The sequence below is a fragment of the Pan paniscus genome, chromosome 4 (assembly GCF_029289425.2).
Source record: "Pan paniscus chromosome 4, NHGRI_mPanPan1-v2.0_pri, whole genome shotgun sequence".
Classification (NCBI taxonomy): domain Eukaryota; kingdom Metazoa; phylum Chordata; class Mammalia; order Primates; family Hominidae; genus Pan; species Pan paniscus.
Window position 1 is genome coordinate 175,280,523 of NC_073253.2, and position 19,398 is coordinate 175,299,920.

Sequence of the window (19,398 nt, forward strand, 5' to 3'; positions counted from 1 at the left end):
AACAGGCACATCTTATCTCATTCTGGACACAAACTATATGAATGGGAGAAACGTGGGGTGAAGCCATACAAATGTAAACAATGTGAGAAAACCTTCATTTCTCTCACAAATGTCCAAAGACACATGGTAACACACACTGGTAACAGGCCTCATAAATGTAAGAAATGTGGGAAGACATTTAAGTTTCTCTATTTACTTCAAAGACACAAAGTAATTTACAACGGAGACAAACCCTGTGAATGGAAGAAAGGTGGTAAAGCCTTGAGATTTTGCAGTTATTTTCAAAAACATAAAAGAACTCACAGTGGGGAAAAACCTTATAAATGTCAGAAATGTGATAAAGCCTTTGGACATTCTGGTTACCTTCATAACCATAAAGGTGCTCATGCTGAAGAGAAACCCCGTGAATGTAGGAAATGTGGGAAACGATTCAGTTTTTGTAGTTACTTTCAAAGACATAAAGAGCTCACAATGTGAAAAATCTTCCATGTGTTTAAGAAATATGGTAAAAGACTCACTCTTTCCAGTTCCATTCAGAAACATAAAAGAAATAATACTGGAGAGAAACCCTATAAATGTAAGAAATGTGGCAAAGCCTTCAGTCATCCCTGCTCCATGTGAAGACATCAAAGAACACATATTGGAGAGAAATCCTATAACTGTAAAAAATGTGGCAAAGCCTTCAGTCAACACAGTTTCCTTAGAAGACATGAAAGAACTCATACTGGAGAGAAACCCAATGAATGTCAAAAATGGGATAAAGGCTTCAGTCGGTTCAGTTACCTCCAAACACATGAGAGAACTCATACTGGAGAGAAACCTTATGAATATAAAAAATGTGGCTGGGCGCAGTGGCTCACACCTGTAATCCCAGCACTTTGGGAGGCTGAGGCAGGCAGATCATGAGGTCAGCAGTTCGAGACCAGCCTGGCCAACATGGTGAAATCCCGTCTCTACTAAAAAAAAAAAAAAAAAAAAAAAAAATTAGCCAAATTTGGTGGCAGGTGCCTGTAATCCCAGCTACTTAGGAGGCTGAGACAGGAGAACTGCTTGAACCTGGGAGGTGGAGGTTGCAGTGAGCCGAGATCACACCACTGCACTCCAGCCTGGGCAACAGAGCAAGACTCTGTTTCAAAAAAAAAAAAAATGTGGTAACACCTTCAGGCATTCCAGCTCCCTTTGAACACATGAAAAATCTCATACCAGAGAGAAACCCTTTGACTGTAAGGAATGTGGTCAAGTCTTTAGACATTTCAGTTCTCTAAGTAAACATGAAAGAACTCACACTGGAGAGACACCCTTTGACTGTAAGGAATGTGGTCAAGTCTTTAGACACTCCAGTTCTCTATGTAAACATGAAAGAACTCACACTGGAGAGAAACCCTTTGACTGTAAGGAATGTGGTCAAGTCTTCAGACATTCCAGTTCTCTACGTAAACATGAAAGAACTCACACTGGAGAGAAACCCTTTGACTGTAAGGGATGTGGTCAAGTCTTCAGACATTCCAATTCTCTATGTAAACATGAAAAATCTCACACTGGAGAGAAACCCTTTGACTGTAAGGAATGTGGTCAAGTCTTCAGACATTCCAGTTCTCTATGTAAACACGGAAGAACTCACACTGGAGAGAAACCCTTTGACTGTAAGGGATGTGGTCAAGTCTTCAGACATTCCAGTTCTCTATGTAAGCATGAAAAATCTCACACTGGAGAGAAACCCTTTGACTGTAAGGAATGTGGTCAAGTCTCCAGACATTCCAGTTCTCTAGGTAAACATGAAAAATCTCATACTGGAGAGAAACCCTTTGACTATAAGGAATGTGGTCAAGTCTTCAGACTTGCAATGTGGTGAAGTCTTCAGATATTCCAGTTCTCTATGTAAACATGAAAGAACTCAAACTGGAGAGAAACCCTATGACTGTAAGGCATGTGGCAAAGCCTTTAGATATTCCAGTCCTGTATGTAAACATGAAAAAACTCATACTCTGTAGAAATCCTGAGAATGTAAGGATTTGGGGAAAACATTCAGTTAATTCAGTTATCTTTGAAAACATGAAAGAAATTATACTGGAGGAAAACAGTATAATTTACATAACATGCATATGAGGAATGTGATGACTCCTTTATATGTTCCAGTTACCTCTGAGCACATTAAAAAGCACATGGAACTCTTCCATTTCCCTTTGAAAATACGAAACAAAACTACTACTGAGGAAAAATTCTATGCATGTAAACAATGTGGTAGTGTCTTCAGTCTTTCCAGTTCTACTTGAAGACATAAAAGAACTCATTTCTAAAAAACCCTATAAATGTAAAGAACGTGGGGATGCCTTTGTTTCTCTCCGGCACATTGAAAGACATGATGTATGCAAACTGGAGATGGATCTTTAAATACAAGAAGGTATTCTGTATCTAAACCCTAGTAGTTTGCAAATAAATTTTCATTTTAATAATTATTTCAAAAGTCATCTGAGAACTCCCACTGAGAACAAATCTTATAAATTTAAGGAATTTGGAAAGCCTGATGCAAATTAAATATTCCACAATGCTCAAAACATGCACATGAATGAAATGTTATACAAGTTATAAATATATTGTGTTTGTCAGTGGCTCATTTCTAATGACCATCTCTGGACTGTTGATTTCCACCTTATTTAACACGAAAATATTGAGGTGAGAATTCTGTAGATACCCTTTAAGCAACATGAATCCAATAGGTAGTGTGGGTTTTTTTGTCAGTTGAACAAAATTTTGTCTGTATGTCTAAATGTTTTTGGATCTACAGGTGAATTAAAATGTATTTCTAATAAGTAGGTAACACTGATTTTTATGTAGCTTTTTAATTGTTCTGTAATATGTCATTGAAAACAGATTTTGTTAACTGTTGGGGTTTTCTTACTGGCCTTATTTGACAAGTTTTAATTGTTCTTCACCTATTACATCAATTCCATCTTTCTTTTTTATGAAAAATGTACTGTTTTTTGGCAGGAAGAAGTTTATTTCATTTTCTTTGCTACTGAAGTATTGGTATCAAATTGTAAAAAAAAAAAAAATCTATCATGATAGTCTGCTTACACAGCCGTACAAGTAATAATAACAAAAAATTGTAAAATCAGCTTAGAGAGAATTATATTAATTATATTATCGCTCCCTAGCTTATTAAATGTTTTTCCTGACAGTACAGTCACACTGTTATCCAAATTCCGGCCTCTGCTGAGCCCACAGGCCTGCTCTGAACCCTTGTGGTGCAGGGTCTGGCCACTCCCACCAGTGATGCAGGGAAGCTGGCACGGCAGAATTTTAGGATAAGAGAAATGGATATGTGGGTCATTATTTAAGAAAGAGAGTTCTCAAGCAGCTGTCTCACTGACTACTTGGCCTTTAAGTTCCTTGCTCATTAAAAATGGGATTTCAAATATGGCAAATATATTAAAAACAGGTGAATGTAGATAAATGGTAGTTGGAAGTTCTCTGTCCTATTCTTGAAATTTTTCTCTAAGTTTTAAGTTACTTTAAAATGAAACGTTTAAAACAATGTATTCTTGCGCAGTATCTGACTGAGAGTGCAGTACCTGGCTGTGTCCACAGCAGCTGGTCTAGCCTGGCAGGCCAGGCGGCTCCACAGATGCCTCCTAGAATGACTCTCTTAAAACACCATATGATTCCATCATCTATTTGGATTTTCAAGCCTAACAATTTTTTTTAAATGTTATTTTGTATGTAAAGGATTATGACAACCAAATGATTGTTTTTAAAAATAAAATTAATACATCACTACTTACTCTATGAATTATACCAGCTGAATGCAGATGTTTAATACCACAAAGCATCTGGTAAAGAAGGTAGGACATTCTTTCATGATCCAGCTCCATGTGAATAACCTGACATAAGTTAGCATCCATTAATTCCATAACCAAATACCTGAGGGAGAAAAGGTCAGTTATTTATTTGAAAATTATCCAAAGTTCCTTTATGACTAAATTTCATGAAACTGTAACTTACTTCCAATCACTGCACTGGCTAAAGTAAAAAGATAACTTGGTATAATGGAACTTTCTAAAAATTTTCCAAAGAATATATAAATAACAAACTTAACGTCTTACAAGTTAAAAATTAAAAAAAAACAACAACAACCTTTTATAGCATGGTAAATAGAATCTCAAACACAAATTTTCCTACTTCTTACATTTTTGGCTGAAATTCTCCTTACCAGCCTAAAGACCATGCTGTTACAGGCTCATCAATCACAACACATGTACCCTCTGGTGGGAGATGCTGAGAACGGGGGAGGCTCTGCACGTAAGGGGCTGGAGACAGACAGGAACTCAGTACCTCCCGCTCAATTTTGCTGTGGCTCTAAATTGCTCTACAATATATACGTTTTTAAAAGTGATTATACAACAACAACAAAAAGGACACTTGACCCCACTCCCCGCTTAGCAACGCCCCGATTCTTTGCTCCCTTTGCAAGCAAAACTCCCCAAAGAGGTGTCTCATGTGCTATCTCCAATTCTTCTCCCTTCTTTTTATTTTTTAAATTTTTTTGAGACAGGGTCTCACTCTGTCACCCAGACTGGAGTGCAGTGGCGTGATCTCGCCTCACTGCAACCTCCACCTCCCGGGTTCAAGCCATTCTCATGCCTCGGACTCCCAGAACTGAAAATTAAATTAAAAAAAAAAACAGCCATCATGCCTGGATAGTTTTTGTATTTTTAGTAGAGACAGGGTTTTGCCATGTTGCCCAGGCTGGTCTCGAACTCCTGACCTCAAGTGATCCGCCCACCTCGGGCCTTCCAAAGTGTTGGGATTACAGGCATGAGCCACTGCACCCAGCCTTCTCCCATTTTTTTCTTAATCCCACTTGGATCAGGTTTGTGTAGCCACCATTCTGCTGAAACTGTCCTCCTCAAGGCCACTGATGTCTTCCATGCTGCTAAATCCACTGGCCAGTCCTATAATCCCAGCGGGCCCTGCCCTGTCCTGTCTCTAACTTCTCGCTGTCAAAATACCCAGCAACTGGTCCTTGACCCTCTTCTCTTCTGTAACCACACTCACTTTCTTAGTGATCTCAGTTACAGGCCATCAGCTCCCAAATTCCTACCTTCAATTCAGACATATCTCCTGAACTCCAGGCTCATTCCTCTGCCTCCCTATTCCCAGTTCCACCTTGATGTCTAACAGGCATCTTAAAGCCATCTCCAGAACTGAACTCCTGATTCCATCCCTAGCCCAGTCTGCTCTTCTCACAGCCTTCATCATCTCAGTTGAGAGCTCCTTCATCCTTCAGGTGCTCAGGTCAAAAATCTAGGTGTCATTCTCAATTCCTCTCTCTCATACCACACATCTTATCTATCAGCTAATACCGTGGCTCTATCTTTAGAACCATTTCGGCACCCAGTCTCTTCCCCTCTCACCTTCCTATTACCCCCTGGGCCAAACGGACCCTCCGTCATCCCTTAACAGAACTGCTGCGACAGCAGTAACTGATGTTCCGTGCCCCCACCCCTTACAGTGGGTTACCAACCCAGATGCCAGAGTTAACGCTTTTCAAACAGAAGGCAGGTGAGCTCACTGCTCTGCTAAGACTCTTACTCTGACTTGCCTTAGAGCAAAAGACATCCTTACAATGGCCTAGAGGCTTGTGGTGTTCACCCTCTTCTCTTCCCCTGTTCCCTCATCTCTAGCCACGCCACCTCTTGATGGTCTTGGAAAACACCAGGTGGGCATCCACTGCTGTCCTGAGCACTGTCTGTTCCTTCTATCTCCATTCTACTTGCCCCCAAAGTATCTGCGGCACCAAATTGTTTTTTTTTTTTTTTTTGAGACAGAGTCTTGCTCTGTCGCCCTGGCTGGAGTGCAGTGGTGCGATCTTGGCTCACTGCAAGCTCCACCTCCCGGGTTCACACCATTCTCCTGCCTCAGCCTCCTGAGTAGCTGGGACTACAGGCCCCCGCCACCACGCCCGGCTAATTTTTTGTATTTTTAGTAGAGACGGGGTTTCACTGTGTTAGCCAGGATGGTCTCGATCTCCTGACCTCGTGATCCGCCCGCCTCGGCCTCCCAAAGTGCTGGGATTACAGGCGTGAATCACCACACCCAGCCAGACCAACTTCTTTATCTCCTTCAAGGCTTTCTTCGAATGTCACCAACTCATGGAGGTCTTTCCCCAGCCACCTTATTTAAAACTGCAGCCTCAAGTCCAACCCTCAGCACTTTTGATCCCCTGACCCAGCTCCACCCTTTGTCCACAGCACCTAGCACATTCTAATGGACTACATGCTTTCCTCATTTATCATGTTGCCTGTCTATCTTCCCTGACAGCCTCCAGGGAAGCCAGGTAGGCCAAGTCCCAGAGAGTGCCCAGCACACAGAGGGCAATCAGATATTTGTTAGTGACTGAACACACCAATAAATTCAGGATGAAGTTGGGCATTATGCGTCTCAATAGATTAATACTTCATTTCACTGTTAGTAAGATGATTCTACTTAAGATTCTGGAAATACAGAATCTTAAATAGAATTAGTGACTTAGTCATTTCAAGTAATACTCATAAACTCCTGAACCCTAAAATCCTGGCCATCAGGGATTTGAGAAAAACATTTTATAGTTCAGCAAAACACATTAGTGATCCTGGTCTGCTCTGAAGAATTCTTTCCAGTCATCCTTTATCTGTTATGAAGATGAAAACCCATGTAGTACAAATAATTAAATATAACCATCAAATTTTCTAAATATTTCTCTGCAACAGAGAAAGTTATCTGTGATGTCACAAAATGTATTGCCACCTACATTTCCTAAGTATAAAAAGCAGTTGCTGTCTTTTCTAGATGTTCATTCTTTGATGTACAGTGCATTACTGAATAAAAATGATACTTACACATCTTGAAATTCTTCTAGAGTTTTTTGTGGTGTAAACACATTTAACAAACTAATTATCTGAAAAGAGAAAATTAATTATACTTCAATATGTCAGATTACTTGATTACAAAAATTAAGTTTAATATTGAAATGCATTAAGACGGGAAAAAAAATCACAGCAGAATTCAGTACTTCTTATTATTACTGCTTTTACCAATTACATGGCATTTGAGAAAAGTTAAACATCAATTAAAGGAAAGATGCACTTTTAATCAAATCACTTTTATGTGTCCCTAGTAACTTAATTATTACAGAATTTAAACACATAATGTCTTTTTGAACATAAAAAAGTAGAATTTATGGGTAAAAAGACACTAAAGCAGTATGTTAACTCTGAAAACTTAAATACTATGCACAAATTTCTAAAAAGTTTTGAAATATGAAGGCTAAGCTCATATTTTTGGTGTGATAAAGTGAAAGGCTTCGTAGCATCATATTTTTACCTAAAGAGGGTTAAAGAGCTGATCCTGCGGCAGGCCTCCATCCTGGCACCCTGACATGATTTGGCTGTGTCCCCACCCAAATCTCATCTTGAATTGTAATCCCCATAATCCCCACGTGTCTAGGGAGAGACCTGGTGGGAGGTGACTGGATCATGGGGGCGGTTTCCCCCGTGCTCTTCTTGTGACAGTGAGTGAGTTCTCAGGAGACCTGATGGTTTTCTAAGGAGCACTGCCCACTTTGCTCTTTACTTTTCTCTCTCCTGCCGCCTTGTGAAGAAGGTGCCTGCCTCCCTTTCGTCTTCCGCCATGATTGCAAGTTTCCTGAGGTCTCCCACACCATGCGCAACTATGAGCAATTTAAACCGCTTTCCTTTATAAGTTACGCTGTCTTGGGTATCTCTTTATGGCAGTGCGGGAACGAACCAGTACACACCCCATGGTGTAAACAGCGAGTCCCACGGCTTAGGCACCAAACACATAACCTCAGTCATTCCAGATGACTGAGGGAAAGATGAATTATCCATTATACAGGATTGGGGTGATTGGTTAGCTAAGGACAAAAATAAAACTGCATCCATATTTCAATCTTTATACCAAGAAAAACTCTAAATGGAACAAAGACTTAAATCTAAAACATGAAATAAAACCTCAGAATATAGATAAACATTTATATAATCCTAGTGTAGAAAATCTTTTCTAAACATGACAGGAAACCTAAGAGATCTGATTACATTAAAATGAAACAAAAAATGGGTGATAAAAAATCAGTATGTCAACAACATAAATAATGTCAAATGGAAAAAAAAAGTAAAGGGCAATAGCTTTAATATTTTAAAAAAAAACCCTCCTACAAATGCAGAAGAGACCAGCAGTCCAAAAGAAAAATGGATAAAGGCCATAAAAATTAAATTACCAAAACACATAAAAATAAATAACAACCTCACAAATAAAAATAAAATATCATTTATTTATCAAATTGGCAAAAGCAAAACAAAAAAAATCAACAGTATGTAGTGCTGGGGGATTCTGAAGTAACAGATGTTCTCAGACACTTTTTTTTTTTTTTTTGAGATGGAGTTTCATTCTTGTCCCCCAGGCTGGAGTGCAATGGCGCAATCTTGGCTTACTGCAACCTATGCTTCCTGGGTTCAAGTGATTCTCCTGCCTCAGCCTCCCAATGAGCTGGGATTACAGGCGCCCACCACTACGCCCAGCTAATTTTTGTATTTTTAGTAGAGACGGGGTTTCACCACGCTGGCCAACCAACGTGGTCTTAAACTCATGACTCAGGTGATCCACCTGCCTTGGCCTCCCAAAGTGTTGGGATTACAGGTGTGAGCCACAGCGCCCGGCTGATACTTTTTTTTTTTTAGGAGATGGGGTCTTGTTTTGTTGCCCAGGTGTGCCTTAAACTCCTGGCTTCAAGCGACCCTCCTGCCTCACCCCAAGTAGCTGGGATTACAGGTGGAAGTGACCGTGCCCAGCTTCTCAAATACTCTTAATGAAAATATCAAACTAATAGTCTTCCTTGAGGTCAATTTGTCAGTATATTTTAAACTAGAAGTGTGTGTACTCTGACCTGACAATGTTGGCCAAGAAATTCACCTGGACGAGTATGCAAAAATTCAGGCGTTAGAATGTTCATTGCAGCACTGCTTATAACAGTGAGAAACAAAACAATCTATCCAACAACAGGCGGCTGGCAGTCTCTTAAATAAATTACTGTGCATCTGTGCTATGCAACCATTTAAAAACTGGCTCATATCTATGTTCATTAAAGTATATGAGGTCTACCAACATTGCACGAGGAGAAAAGCAGGATGAAGAATAACACGATTAATCTTGTTTATGTACTTGTGCACATGTATGCATAAGAATGCTCACCAAACTGTTAATGCTAGTAATCTGTGGGTGGCGGTATTCAGGAGTTTTTACTTTTTTATATTGTTTGAATTTTTAAAAATAATATATATTTTTTGTAACCTGAAAAAATTTTTTAAATAAGTAAGTAAAATAAGTCCGGGTGCGGTGGCTCACGCCTGTAATCCCAGCACTTTGGGAGGCCGACGCAGGCAGATCACGAGGTCAGGAGATCAAGACCATCCTGGCTAACATGGTGAAACCCCCGTCTCTACTAAAAATACAAAAAATTAGCTGGGTGTGGTGGCAGGCACCTGTAGTCCCAGCTACTCGGGAGGCTGAGGCAGGAGAATGGCGTGAACCTGGGAGGCGGAGCTTGCAGTGAGCTGAGATCGCGCCACTGCCCTCCAGGTTGGGCGACAGAGCGAGACTCCGTCTCAAAAAAAAAAAAAAAAAAAGAAAAAGTAAAATAAAGCATGCATTAGAGAAATTTAAACCAACTCAAGCCACAGACTCAAAAGAAGGAAGCTCAGGAGTTTAAGATCAGCCTAGACAATGTGGTTAAGACCCCACCTCTACAAACAATTTTAAAAATTGCCAAGCATGGTGGCACACGCCTATGGTCCCAGCTACTTGGGGGGCTGAGGTGGGAGAATCACAACCTGGGTGACAGAATGAGACCCTGTCTCAAAAAAACAAAACAAAACAAAAACCAGATTTAACGTTTTATATTTTTTTTATTTATTTATTTATTTTGAGACGGAGTCTCGCTCTGTCGCCCAGGCTGGAGTGCAGTGGTGCTATCTCAGCTCACTGCAAGCTCTGCCTCCCGGGCTCATGCCATTCTCCCACCTCACCCTCCCTAATTTTTTGTACTTTTTAGTAGAGATGGGGTTTCACCATGTTAGCCAGGATGGTCTCTATCTCCTGACGTCATGATCTACCCGCCTCGGCCTCCTAAAGTGCTGGGATTACAGGCGTGAGCCACTGCACCCGGCCAACATTTTGTAATTTTATAACATGGCAACGTTATCAACATAATGCTCAGCGACCACTAGGAGAACATACAATGTGCTTGATTGAACCCAACTTCATTTTCTAGAAACATTATTTCTCTGTAAAATTTAGTGCTTTGATTTCTGTGGAGCTTCCAAGAATAGCTACTCTAAATGTAACATCATCTAATAACGTGTATTTGAAACTGGTGTGTCATATACAAGGTAAAAAGCTACTTATAGAACAACATCTTTCCACAAAATATTTAGTTGTTTCTCAATTTGTTAGATCAATACTGTTCCTATTTTATAGAAACAGAGTATCAATTGATATTCCTACTTTGGTTAAGTGACCTAAATTCCTATGCACCATAATGATGCCTCTTTCTAGCTTTGATTTCCTCAATGTTTATTAAGAATTTTATCAGCCGGGCGCGGTGGCTCACGCCTGTAATCCCAGCACTTTGGGAGGCTGAGGCTGGCGGACCATGAGGTCAGGAGATCGAGACCATCCCGGCTAACACGGTGAAACCCTGTCTCTCCTAAAAATACAAAAAATTAGCCGGGCGTGGTGGTGGGCGCCTACTCCCAGCTACTCAGGAGGCTGAGGCAGGAAAATGGCATGAACCCGGGAGGTGGAGCTTGCAGCGAGCCAAGATCCCACCACTGCCCACTGCACTCCAGCCTGGGCGACAGAGCGAGACTCCGTCTCCAAAAAAAAAAAAAGAATGTTATCAATAAAAAATAGGCCGGGAATGGTGGCTCACGCCTGTGATCCCAGCACTTTGGAAGGCGAAGGCAGGTGGATCATGGGGCCAGGAGATCAAGACCATCCTGACTAACACGGTGAAACCCCGTCTCTACTAAAAATACAAAAAATTAGCCGGGCGTGGTGGCAGGCGCCTGTAGTCCCAGCTACTCGGGAGGCTGAGGCAAGAGAACGGCATGAACCCAGGGGGCAGAGCTTGCAGAGAGCCGAGACTGCACCACTGCATTCCAGCCTGGGCGACAAAAAAACAAAAAAACAAAAAACAAAAAACCAATGTTAATAGCCATTTTTATCCTTAGCTTATCCTAGGTCTGAACTCAATGTATCTCCAGAAAACCCTGAAGATTACCACGTTATTGACAATATGGAAGCACACAGACAAAATACATACATAACTTACATTTTTATGATTGACACATTTTAAGAGGACGAGTTCACGATAAGCTCTCTTTGCATGAGTTTGGTTCTGAAAAGGACGGCTTAGTTTCTTGACTGCAACATTTATCCCAAGAACTGTATCAAATGCAGCACTAGAATTAGGAAATATAATGCACAATCCATTAGAACGGTTTTGGAAAATACAGCAATGCCAGAATATACATTGAATATATTATCTTTTTAATAAGTAACAAGGAAAAATCTGCTTATTTCATTCAAGGTACTTGCACATATGAAGAGCAGAGTGAGTTGGCTAAGACTACAGCATGGACTAACTCCTTTGCAGAGACACATTTCAGCCACAGTTAAGATGGGGTTCAGCAGTCCTTCACACACCAAGGTTTCATAGTTTAGATTACATTCAAAACCAGGTAATTTAATATAGAGTGCATAAAACCAGTCAAGAAATGAAATCTTCAGTTTAAACATGACAAGAAGTTGGAAACAAAGTCACTGTTTCCTGTCTTAAAATGTGTATATTTTGGAATATCACAGTAGAGGAAATGGCTGAGTTCATGAGGAGAATAAATCTAAATTTTGAGTCACTGTGTTTTTTTCACAAATAACAGTATCTAAAAAGAAAAGAAGCCAAAATTTCAGCTCATGGTAAATGTTCAAGATACAAAATCTCTAACGTAAGCAACTGCTATATAAAGTTCTTTTAGAACTATCTCCTCCTACTACTATAGTAAGAATAAAATCTACAGGCTGTGTTGCCAGCATCTCATTTCCTGTTGAAATTCTGTTCATTTTCCTCCAGAAAATAGACATGAAGAATCAAGTAGCCTGATTGCACATTTTTAGGTTTCAAACTGGTACTAAATAGTATCATTTGTATTATCACCTCTGGGCTACTCATGAGGGCTAACAGCTACTAAAGGCCACCTGAGAACCTAAGCACTGATTTAAATATTGTTTCCATTTCTTTATTCCATTGAGTTTATAACATTATTTACATTTATTCTCTTCTATTAATGCTTTTGCCAAACTCGAACCTAATTCAATCTGTTTTAAAGTTGAAGGCTATCTGTTGTAGCATTTGGTTAAGAAGCTACCTTACTTTAATTCAGTTCATATTATGTGTCTGTCTATATACATATGTAAATCCACAGGTTCAAACGCAAATTGCACCATTTATATGAATTATAAAATGAGAAGGATATATCCACTTGTGAAACAAGTCATTGACATACATGTAGCCATGTATGTATTTATACTTATATACTTCTCAGACTCAAGAATTTGAAAATAGGCCAGGTGTGGTGGCTTATGCCTGTATTCCCAGCACTTTGGGAGGCCAAGGCAGGCAGATCGCTTGAGCCCAGGAGTTTGAGACCAGCCTGGGCAATACAGTGAAACCTTGTCTGTACAAAAAATACAAAGATTAGCTGAGTGTGGTGGTGCATGTCTGTAGACCCAGTTACTCAGGGGACTGAGGTGGGAGGACTCCTTGAGCCGGGGGTCGAGACTGCAGTGAGCACTGATCCCTCCACTGCACCCCAGCCTGGGTGACAGACTGAGACCCTGTTGCCCAGGGTCTCAAAAAAAAAGAAAAAGAAAAAGAAAAAAAGAATTTGAAAACAGACACACTTTTTTGGTATCAAAAGTTTTTGTCCAAAATTTCAGTTAGATAGGAGGAATAAGGTCAGGAGGTCTAGTGTGAGATACGGTGACTGCAGTTAATAACAATGTATTGTATTCTTGAAAATAATGAGAGTAGATTTGTTCTCATCAGAAACTTTTAAAAAGTATGTGAGGTAATGCATATGTTAATTCACTCAATTTAGCTAGTCCATAATGTATACATATTTCAGAACAATATGCTGGACATGATAAATATATACAATTTTTATTTGTCATTTTAAAAAAGTTTTTGGCTAAAACAAGGCAAATGGACCAAGTCTAAGCATCTAAGTGGGCATAAGCTTCCCCATTTGTAGCTCAGCTCCATGAGGAACTACCTTCAGTTATTCCTGGTTGTGGTTATTGCGGTCACTCAAAGAATACATTTTTATCACTATCTCTTCATTTATCAGCTTTAGAAATGATCTACCTACTCCCCATTATGAAAACTGAGTATTTGGCCACTTCCTTGAAATCCCCAATCCCCAGCACCTCCTATTTTTTTTGTTGTTCTGCTTTTTGGGTTTTCCCTGGTTATGTCTTTAAGTAACACCCCTAATCTTCACGCTTCTTCAACTCTGAAGGGAACGTCTTGACTTCTGCTTATGTAAAATGAGACTGTTCCATCCCTTTCTCCTCCATTTATCATATATTCATAACTAAGTCTTCTGTATTTCTTTTTTAGGATGTTTCTAGAAGTTGAAAATCAATACATGGAGTGTAGGTGTGTATGTGTACAAATGTAAATATCACTAACGGCCAGAGTTGGGATTACATTTCATTTTCTAAAGATCACATGGCTCTTGCTGCCACTCATAAGAGGGTGGGACTATTTCCAGGATCAAGGACAAAGGATTCTCTTATATTTCATCAACTGCTCAAACATCATGTCCTCTTTATTTGTTTCATAATTAGACCATGATTTTTTCTAGTTTTCCCCACACATTTCTAATAAATAATAGATTCTTTTATTACATTCTAGATTATTATTTATTATTAGTTTTTACTAATAAAAAATGCCAGTTTTAGCCTATCATTGACACATCTTAGCTTCTCACATTATCTGTTGGGTGGCACGTACTCCACATGATTTGCAGACACTCTTTAGCCTATCACTGGCACTTCCTAGCTTCTTACATTATTGTTGTCTGGCATCTCCTCCACATGATTTGCAGACACTCTTCTTGCAGCTTCCTTAAGACCTGCCATGCAGCCACCATCCTGGGATTTCTTTTCACAGTCCCCACTGCTTCTTGCATTACGCTCTTGTGTTGCCTCTCTTGCTGGAGTACATCCTCAAGGAATTTCCTCAGAAAAGGTGCATGGAAGATAGATGGTATTGCTCTGCCCCCACCCTTCATTGATAATAAGTTTTCTGAGTTTAACATCAATTTTCTGTGAGAACTTTGAAGGCACTTTTCCACTGATTTCCATACTGAGTGCTGACAGTGAGGAGGCTTATGCCCGATACTGTACTGATTCCTTTGCTTCTTTTTTTGTTTCCCAGCTCAATGATTTATCAGTCATGTTCTCTCTGTATCCCAAAAGCTTCTCACACCCCCAACTAATTACTGTCCCTCCTGTCCACCAGTGATAACTGCTTTGACATGTACAATAATCACTTTCTTGCTTTACCAGCTAAAGCATGCACCCTGGAGCTCCCACTTTATTTTTGCCTGTTTTTTGAAATCTTCTGTGTCTGACTTCTGTGGCTCAATATTATGGGACTCATCCATTGTTGCTGTATGTAGCTATAACTCCTTCCATCATTGCTATAAGATTCCTTTGTATAACTATATCACATTATGTTGATAGATATTTCAGTTGTTTTTAGTTTTCAATCTATTACAGAACACAGTCATCACCATTCCTGTACGCAGCTCCGGATCCCCTATGCATGTGTTTCTGATAAGTAGACAACTAAGAGTGGGAACGTATCCATTGTATTTCAGTAGATAATGTCAAACTCTTTGCCAAAGCGGTTCTGCAAATTTGTACAGCTGCCAGCAGTGCACGAGGGGTCACATCTGAGAGCTGCCTCTGGGTGGTTCCAGTGCACGAGGGGTCACATCTGAGAGCTGCCTCTGGGTGGTTCCACATCCTCACCAGCACTTGGTATCACCAACAGCTTAGTTTCTAACCATTCTGCTGAGTGTGGAATGGTATTTCGTCACAGTTTTAAATTGCACTATCTTGATGAATAACGGCATTGAGCACTTTTCCTGTTTATAGGTTATTTGGGTATCCTCCTGTGACAACCTATTGACTATTTGTTTGTCTATCTTTATAATCTTCTTGACTGTTGTTCTTTACATATTCTGAACAAGAGATTTTTTTTCAGTCATATATCTTCTCACATCTATGCTTATCTTTTCAGTTTCTTGATCTTGGTTTTTTAAAATAAACAACATTTCTTAATTTTAATACAAAATTTATCAATCTTCTATGATAAATTTTTTTTTTTTTAAAGTGGAGATGGGGGGAGTCTCATTATGTTGGCCAGGCCGGTCTTGAACTCCTGGCCTCAAGCGATCCCCCCACCTTGGCCTCCCAAAGTGCTGGAATTATAGGCATGAGCCACCACATCCAGCAGATAAATGTTTTTTATGTTGTGTTTAAAGGAGTCCTTCCCTACCCCAAAGATCATGAAGACATTCTCCTGTATTATGTTCAAATAGCTTTACTGGCTTGCCTTATATATTTACAGCAATTCAACTGACGTTCATTTTTGTGTATAATATGAGGTTGGGGTCAAATTTCACTTTTTTCTATATGAACATTCCTATGTCCATTTATTTAAAAGACCATCCTTTCCTCATCGCTCCACAAGGCCACCACTGCCGTAAGTCAGAAGCCCACACATGCGTGACTCTGTCTCCAGGTCAGTCCACTGTTTCTCCTTGCACCACACGACCCCATCTTGATCACCAGTTTTCTGGTAAGTCTTCACATCTGGCAGAGGGAGTGTTCCTCCCTTCTTAATGGGTGTCTTGACCATTCTAGGGTTCTTATTTTTACATATAAATTTTAAAATCAGTTTGTTCATTTCTTTGTTTTTTAAGATGACTGAGATTTGATTGCAATCACTCTAGACAAGTCTGAAAAATGACCTTCATGGTATTAAATATTCTAACTCATGAAAATCAGACATCCCACCACGATTTCAGTTTTCTCTATTTTTTTCTAATTTTTTTAGCTTTTTGTATACAAGTCTTTCATATTGTTAGATTTTTCCTCCAGATATGATAATTTAAAAGTTTTTATCCTATTTTAAGTGGTACCCTTTTCAAATTTTCATTTTCTATATGCTGCTAGTATATAAATATGCAATTTTCCAGGGGGAGGGGTACATATACTGACCCTGCATCTTGCAAAAGGGCTAAACGTACTCATTAATTTAACAAAACGCAGATTATCCAGGTGGGCCTATTCTTATCATGAGAGCCCTTTAAAGGCAGAGTTTGCTCTGGCTCATGGAAAGGGTGGAAAGTCAGGGGGATGTGAGTATGGGAAGGACTGGGCATGCCACTGCTGCCTTGAAGATGGAGGAGGTCACTTGAGAAGGAAAACATGCAGCCTCTGGGAGCAGACAGCAGCGCCTGACTGAAAGAGATCAAGAGATTGGGAACCACAGACCTAAAGCTGTAAGGAACTAGACTCTGCCAACAGGCTGAAGGAGCTTGGAAGCAGATACCCTTCCAGAACCTCCATCTGTGAGCTGAGCCCAGCCCAGTCGAAATCTTGACTGCAGCTTTGTGAGATGCTGGGCAAAGAACCCAGGCAAACCCACCCAGGTTTCTGACTATAGAACTATGAGATAATCAATAGGTGTTGTTTTAAACAACTAAGTTTGTGTTAATGTGTTATGCAGCAATAGAAAACTAACACCTTCTCTCTTTTGGGCTCTTCTACCATTTTTGCCTCTGCAGCTTTCATTCTGGATACTTTTTGCTGACCTCTCCTCCAGGTCACTAAATCTCTCTTCAGTTATATCTAGCATGCTGTTACACACCTTAAATTCATAATTCAATTACTATAGTTTTTACTTCTAGAATTTTGATTTATTCCTCTTAAAAGAAGTTTTCATTTCTCCACCAAAACTTTTAATCTTGCCTTTATCACCTTGAACGTAATATCATAGCTATTTAAAAATGTGGATCTAATAATGCCAATATCTCCTATGGATCTCTTTCTTTTGTCTGCTGTTTCTGCAGGATTTTATTCATGTTGTCATATCTCCTTGTGTGCCCAGACTGGGCCTTGCACGTATAAAACTGTTTGCTATCTAGAAATAATTTTATCTAATATGATGCTGTCTTCTTCCACAAAGAATTTAAATTTATTTCTACTAGGCACCTGGGGGCACTAGCAATTTTTGTTTACCCCCATACAAGTTCAGCAAATGAGATGATAATCTGAAGCTGAGTGGCAATGCCTATAAGGGCCAATCTCTGAGTTACCTTTACTTCTAGGAAGCAGCCTTTTATTGGTCCCAACACAAGTAAAAGAAGTTTGCCACACAATATTAGAGGGCCCTGGACTCTAATCCCTGTCTCCTAGCCACAGGGCAGTCCAAAACACTCTCTCAGCAGCCCCTTCCAGAATTTTAAAATGCCCCCAAGGGAAAGACAGCCCCACATGCTGAAGCTCCCCTCACTAGGCTTCTGTGCTTCCCCAGATCCTGACCTAGTAACTCCTCACTAACTTACTAGCTCTCTAGGGGAAAATGCTGAGCATGGGGGACAGTGGGAATGTTGGCAGAAAACTGGCACAGCTGTTTCACAGGCACACTTTTAATTAACAGCCCTAGTTTTAGCCACTCATTTCATCTCTTCTTCATTGTCATCTCTATGCCCACAGCCTCTGTAGTTTTACTATAGCTAGGTTCTCTTCCTTACGTACATACTTCAGCTGCTTATTTTATCTGCTGTTTTATCTGTATCACAAGATTCAAGCTACTTTCTATATTTCATAAATTTGTTAAAACTGTCTTCCACTTATTACTGCCCTCTTATCTTTGTACAGGTGTTCGGGCCACCATCTTAAATGAGAAGTTCCAAACCACTCATTTTACAGGTGAAAATATTGAGGCCCATAAAGAAACTGATTTGCCCTGCTCACAAAGAACTCTTCGCTGAGGAAAAGAGCTGGACTCAGAACTCAAGTATCCTGAATCACAGCCATCCTGTGCCTCAAACCATGTCTCCTTTATCACAGAAATTTTGTTGTGAACATTGTTATGTTTTTATTTATTTATATTAATAGAAAATAAACCATGTTAAGAACAGGCCAGTACTCATGTTTATACAGAACTTGAGGACACAAAAAGGAACACGCTATACCAATTATTTCATGTTAAGGCTGTAACTGTTACTTCTAAGAACTGCCAGACTCAATATTGAACACTTTTTTAAAGGTTAAGCATTTCATAGAATGGTTTCGTAAAGCAAATAATCTTTACTATTTTGGCCAAACTTGAGATTTTTGAAGGAGAAAGAAAAACTGAATATATGTATGAAAGAAATGTACACACATTTTCTCCACTAGAGCTTCAAAATCTTACAATTATTTAATTGTACTATAACACAGTTGATATTTATAAATACTTCAAAATTATATTTTAAAACTTATTTTAGGCCAGGCACGGTGGCTCATGCCTGCAATCCCAGCACTTTGGGAGGCCAAGGTGGGCGGATCACGAGATCAAGAGATGGAGACCATCCTGGCCAACATGGTGAAACCCCATCTCTATTAAAATACAAAAAATTAGCTGGGTGTGGTGGCGCACACCTGTAATCCCAGCTACTCGGGAGGCTGAGGCAGGAGAATCACTTGAACCTGCGAGGCGGAGGTTGCGGTGAGCCAAGTTTACGCCACTGCACTCCACCTGGTGATAGAGCAAGACTCCGTCTCAAAAATAAAATAAAATATTTTAAAATTTAAAAACTTATTTCCTAATAAATTTTACTAACATATTTAAAGGAACAAAAACAAATAAACAAATCAAAGACAACTATAAAAACAATTCAAAATTAGGAACCAGAATATTTTCTTCTGGCTCCAGCTCTTCCATTTAATCCTGTACAGGTCACAGGCCCTACCTGCACATTGGTTTATCTGCACACCTGCCCTTCATAAAGCTCTAATTTAAATAGAAGATTAACTAGTTGCATAAACCATACACTGTTGCTGTTATATTTCTCAAAAATGTAGAAATACACATGCTTGTGAATTAGTTTCCTATTGCTATTGTAAGAAGTAACCACCAATTTACTGCTTTAAAGCCACACAAACTTACTATCTTACAGTTCTGGAGGTGAGAAGTCCAAAATGCATCTTATGCCTCAAGAG

At 39.7% G+C, this 19,398-nt stretch overlaps 1 protein-coding gene across 9 annotated transcripts in view; it reads right to left on the minus strand.

The window, feature by feature from the left end:
• MAPK9 (mitogen-activated protein kinase 9) overlaps window positions 1-19,398 on the minus strand; it is a 56,181-nt gene that overhangs the window by 21,893 nt on the left and 14,890 nt on the right. For all 9 annotated transcript variants that reach the window (XM_057302396.2, XM_034961226.3, XM_057302395.2 and 6 more), the window contains 3 exons: window positions 11,387-11,516; window positions 6,879-6,937; window positions 3,783-3,921 (listed from right to left, as the gene is read on the minus strand). In XM_057302396.2, coding sequence (XP_057158379.1) covers window positions 3,783-3,921; window positions 6,879-6,937; window positions 11,387-11,516 — 328 coding nt within the window. The remainder of the gene's footprint in view (window positions 1-3,782; window positions 3,922-6,878; window positions 6,938-11,386; window positions 11,517-19,398) is intronic.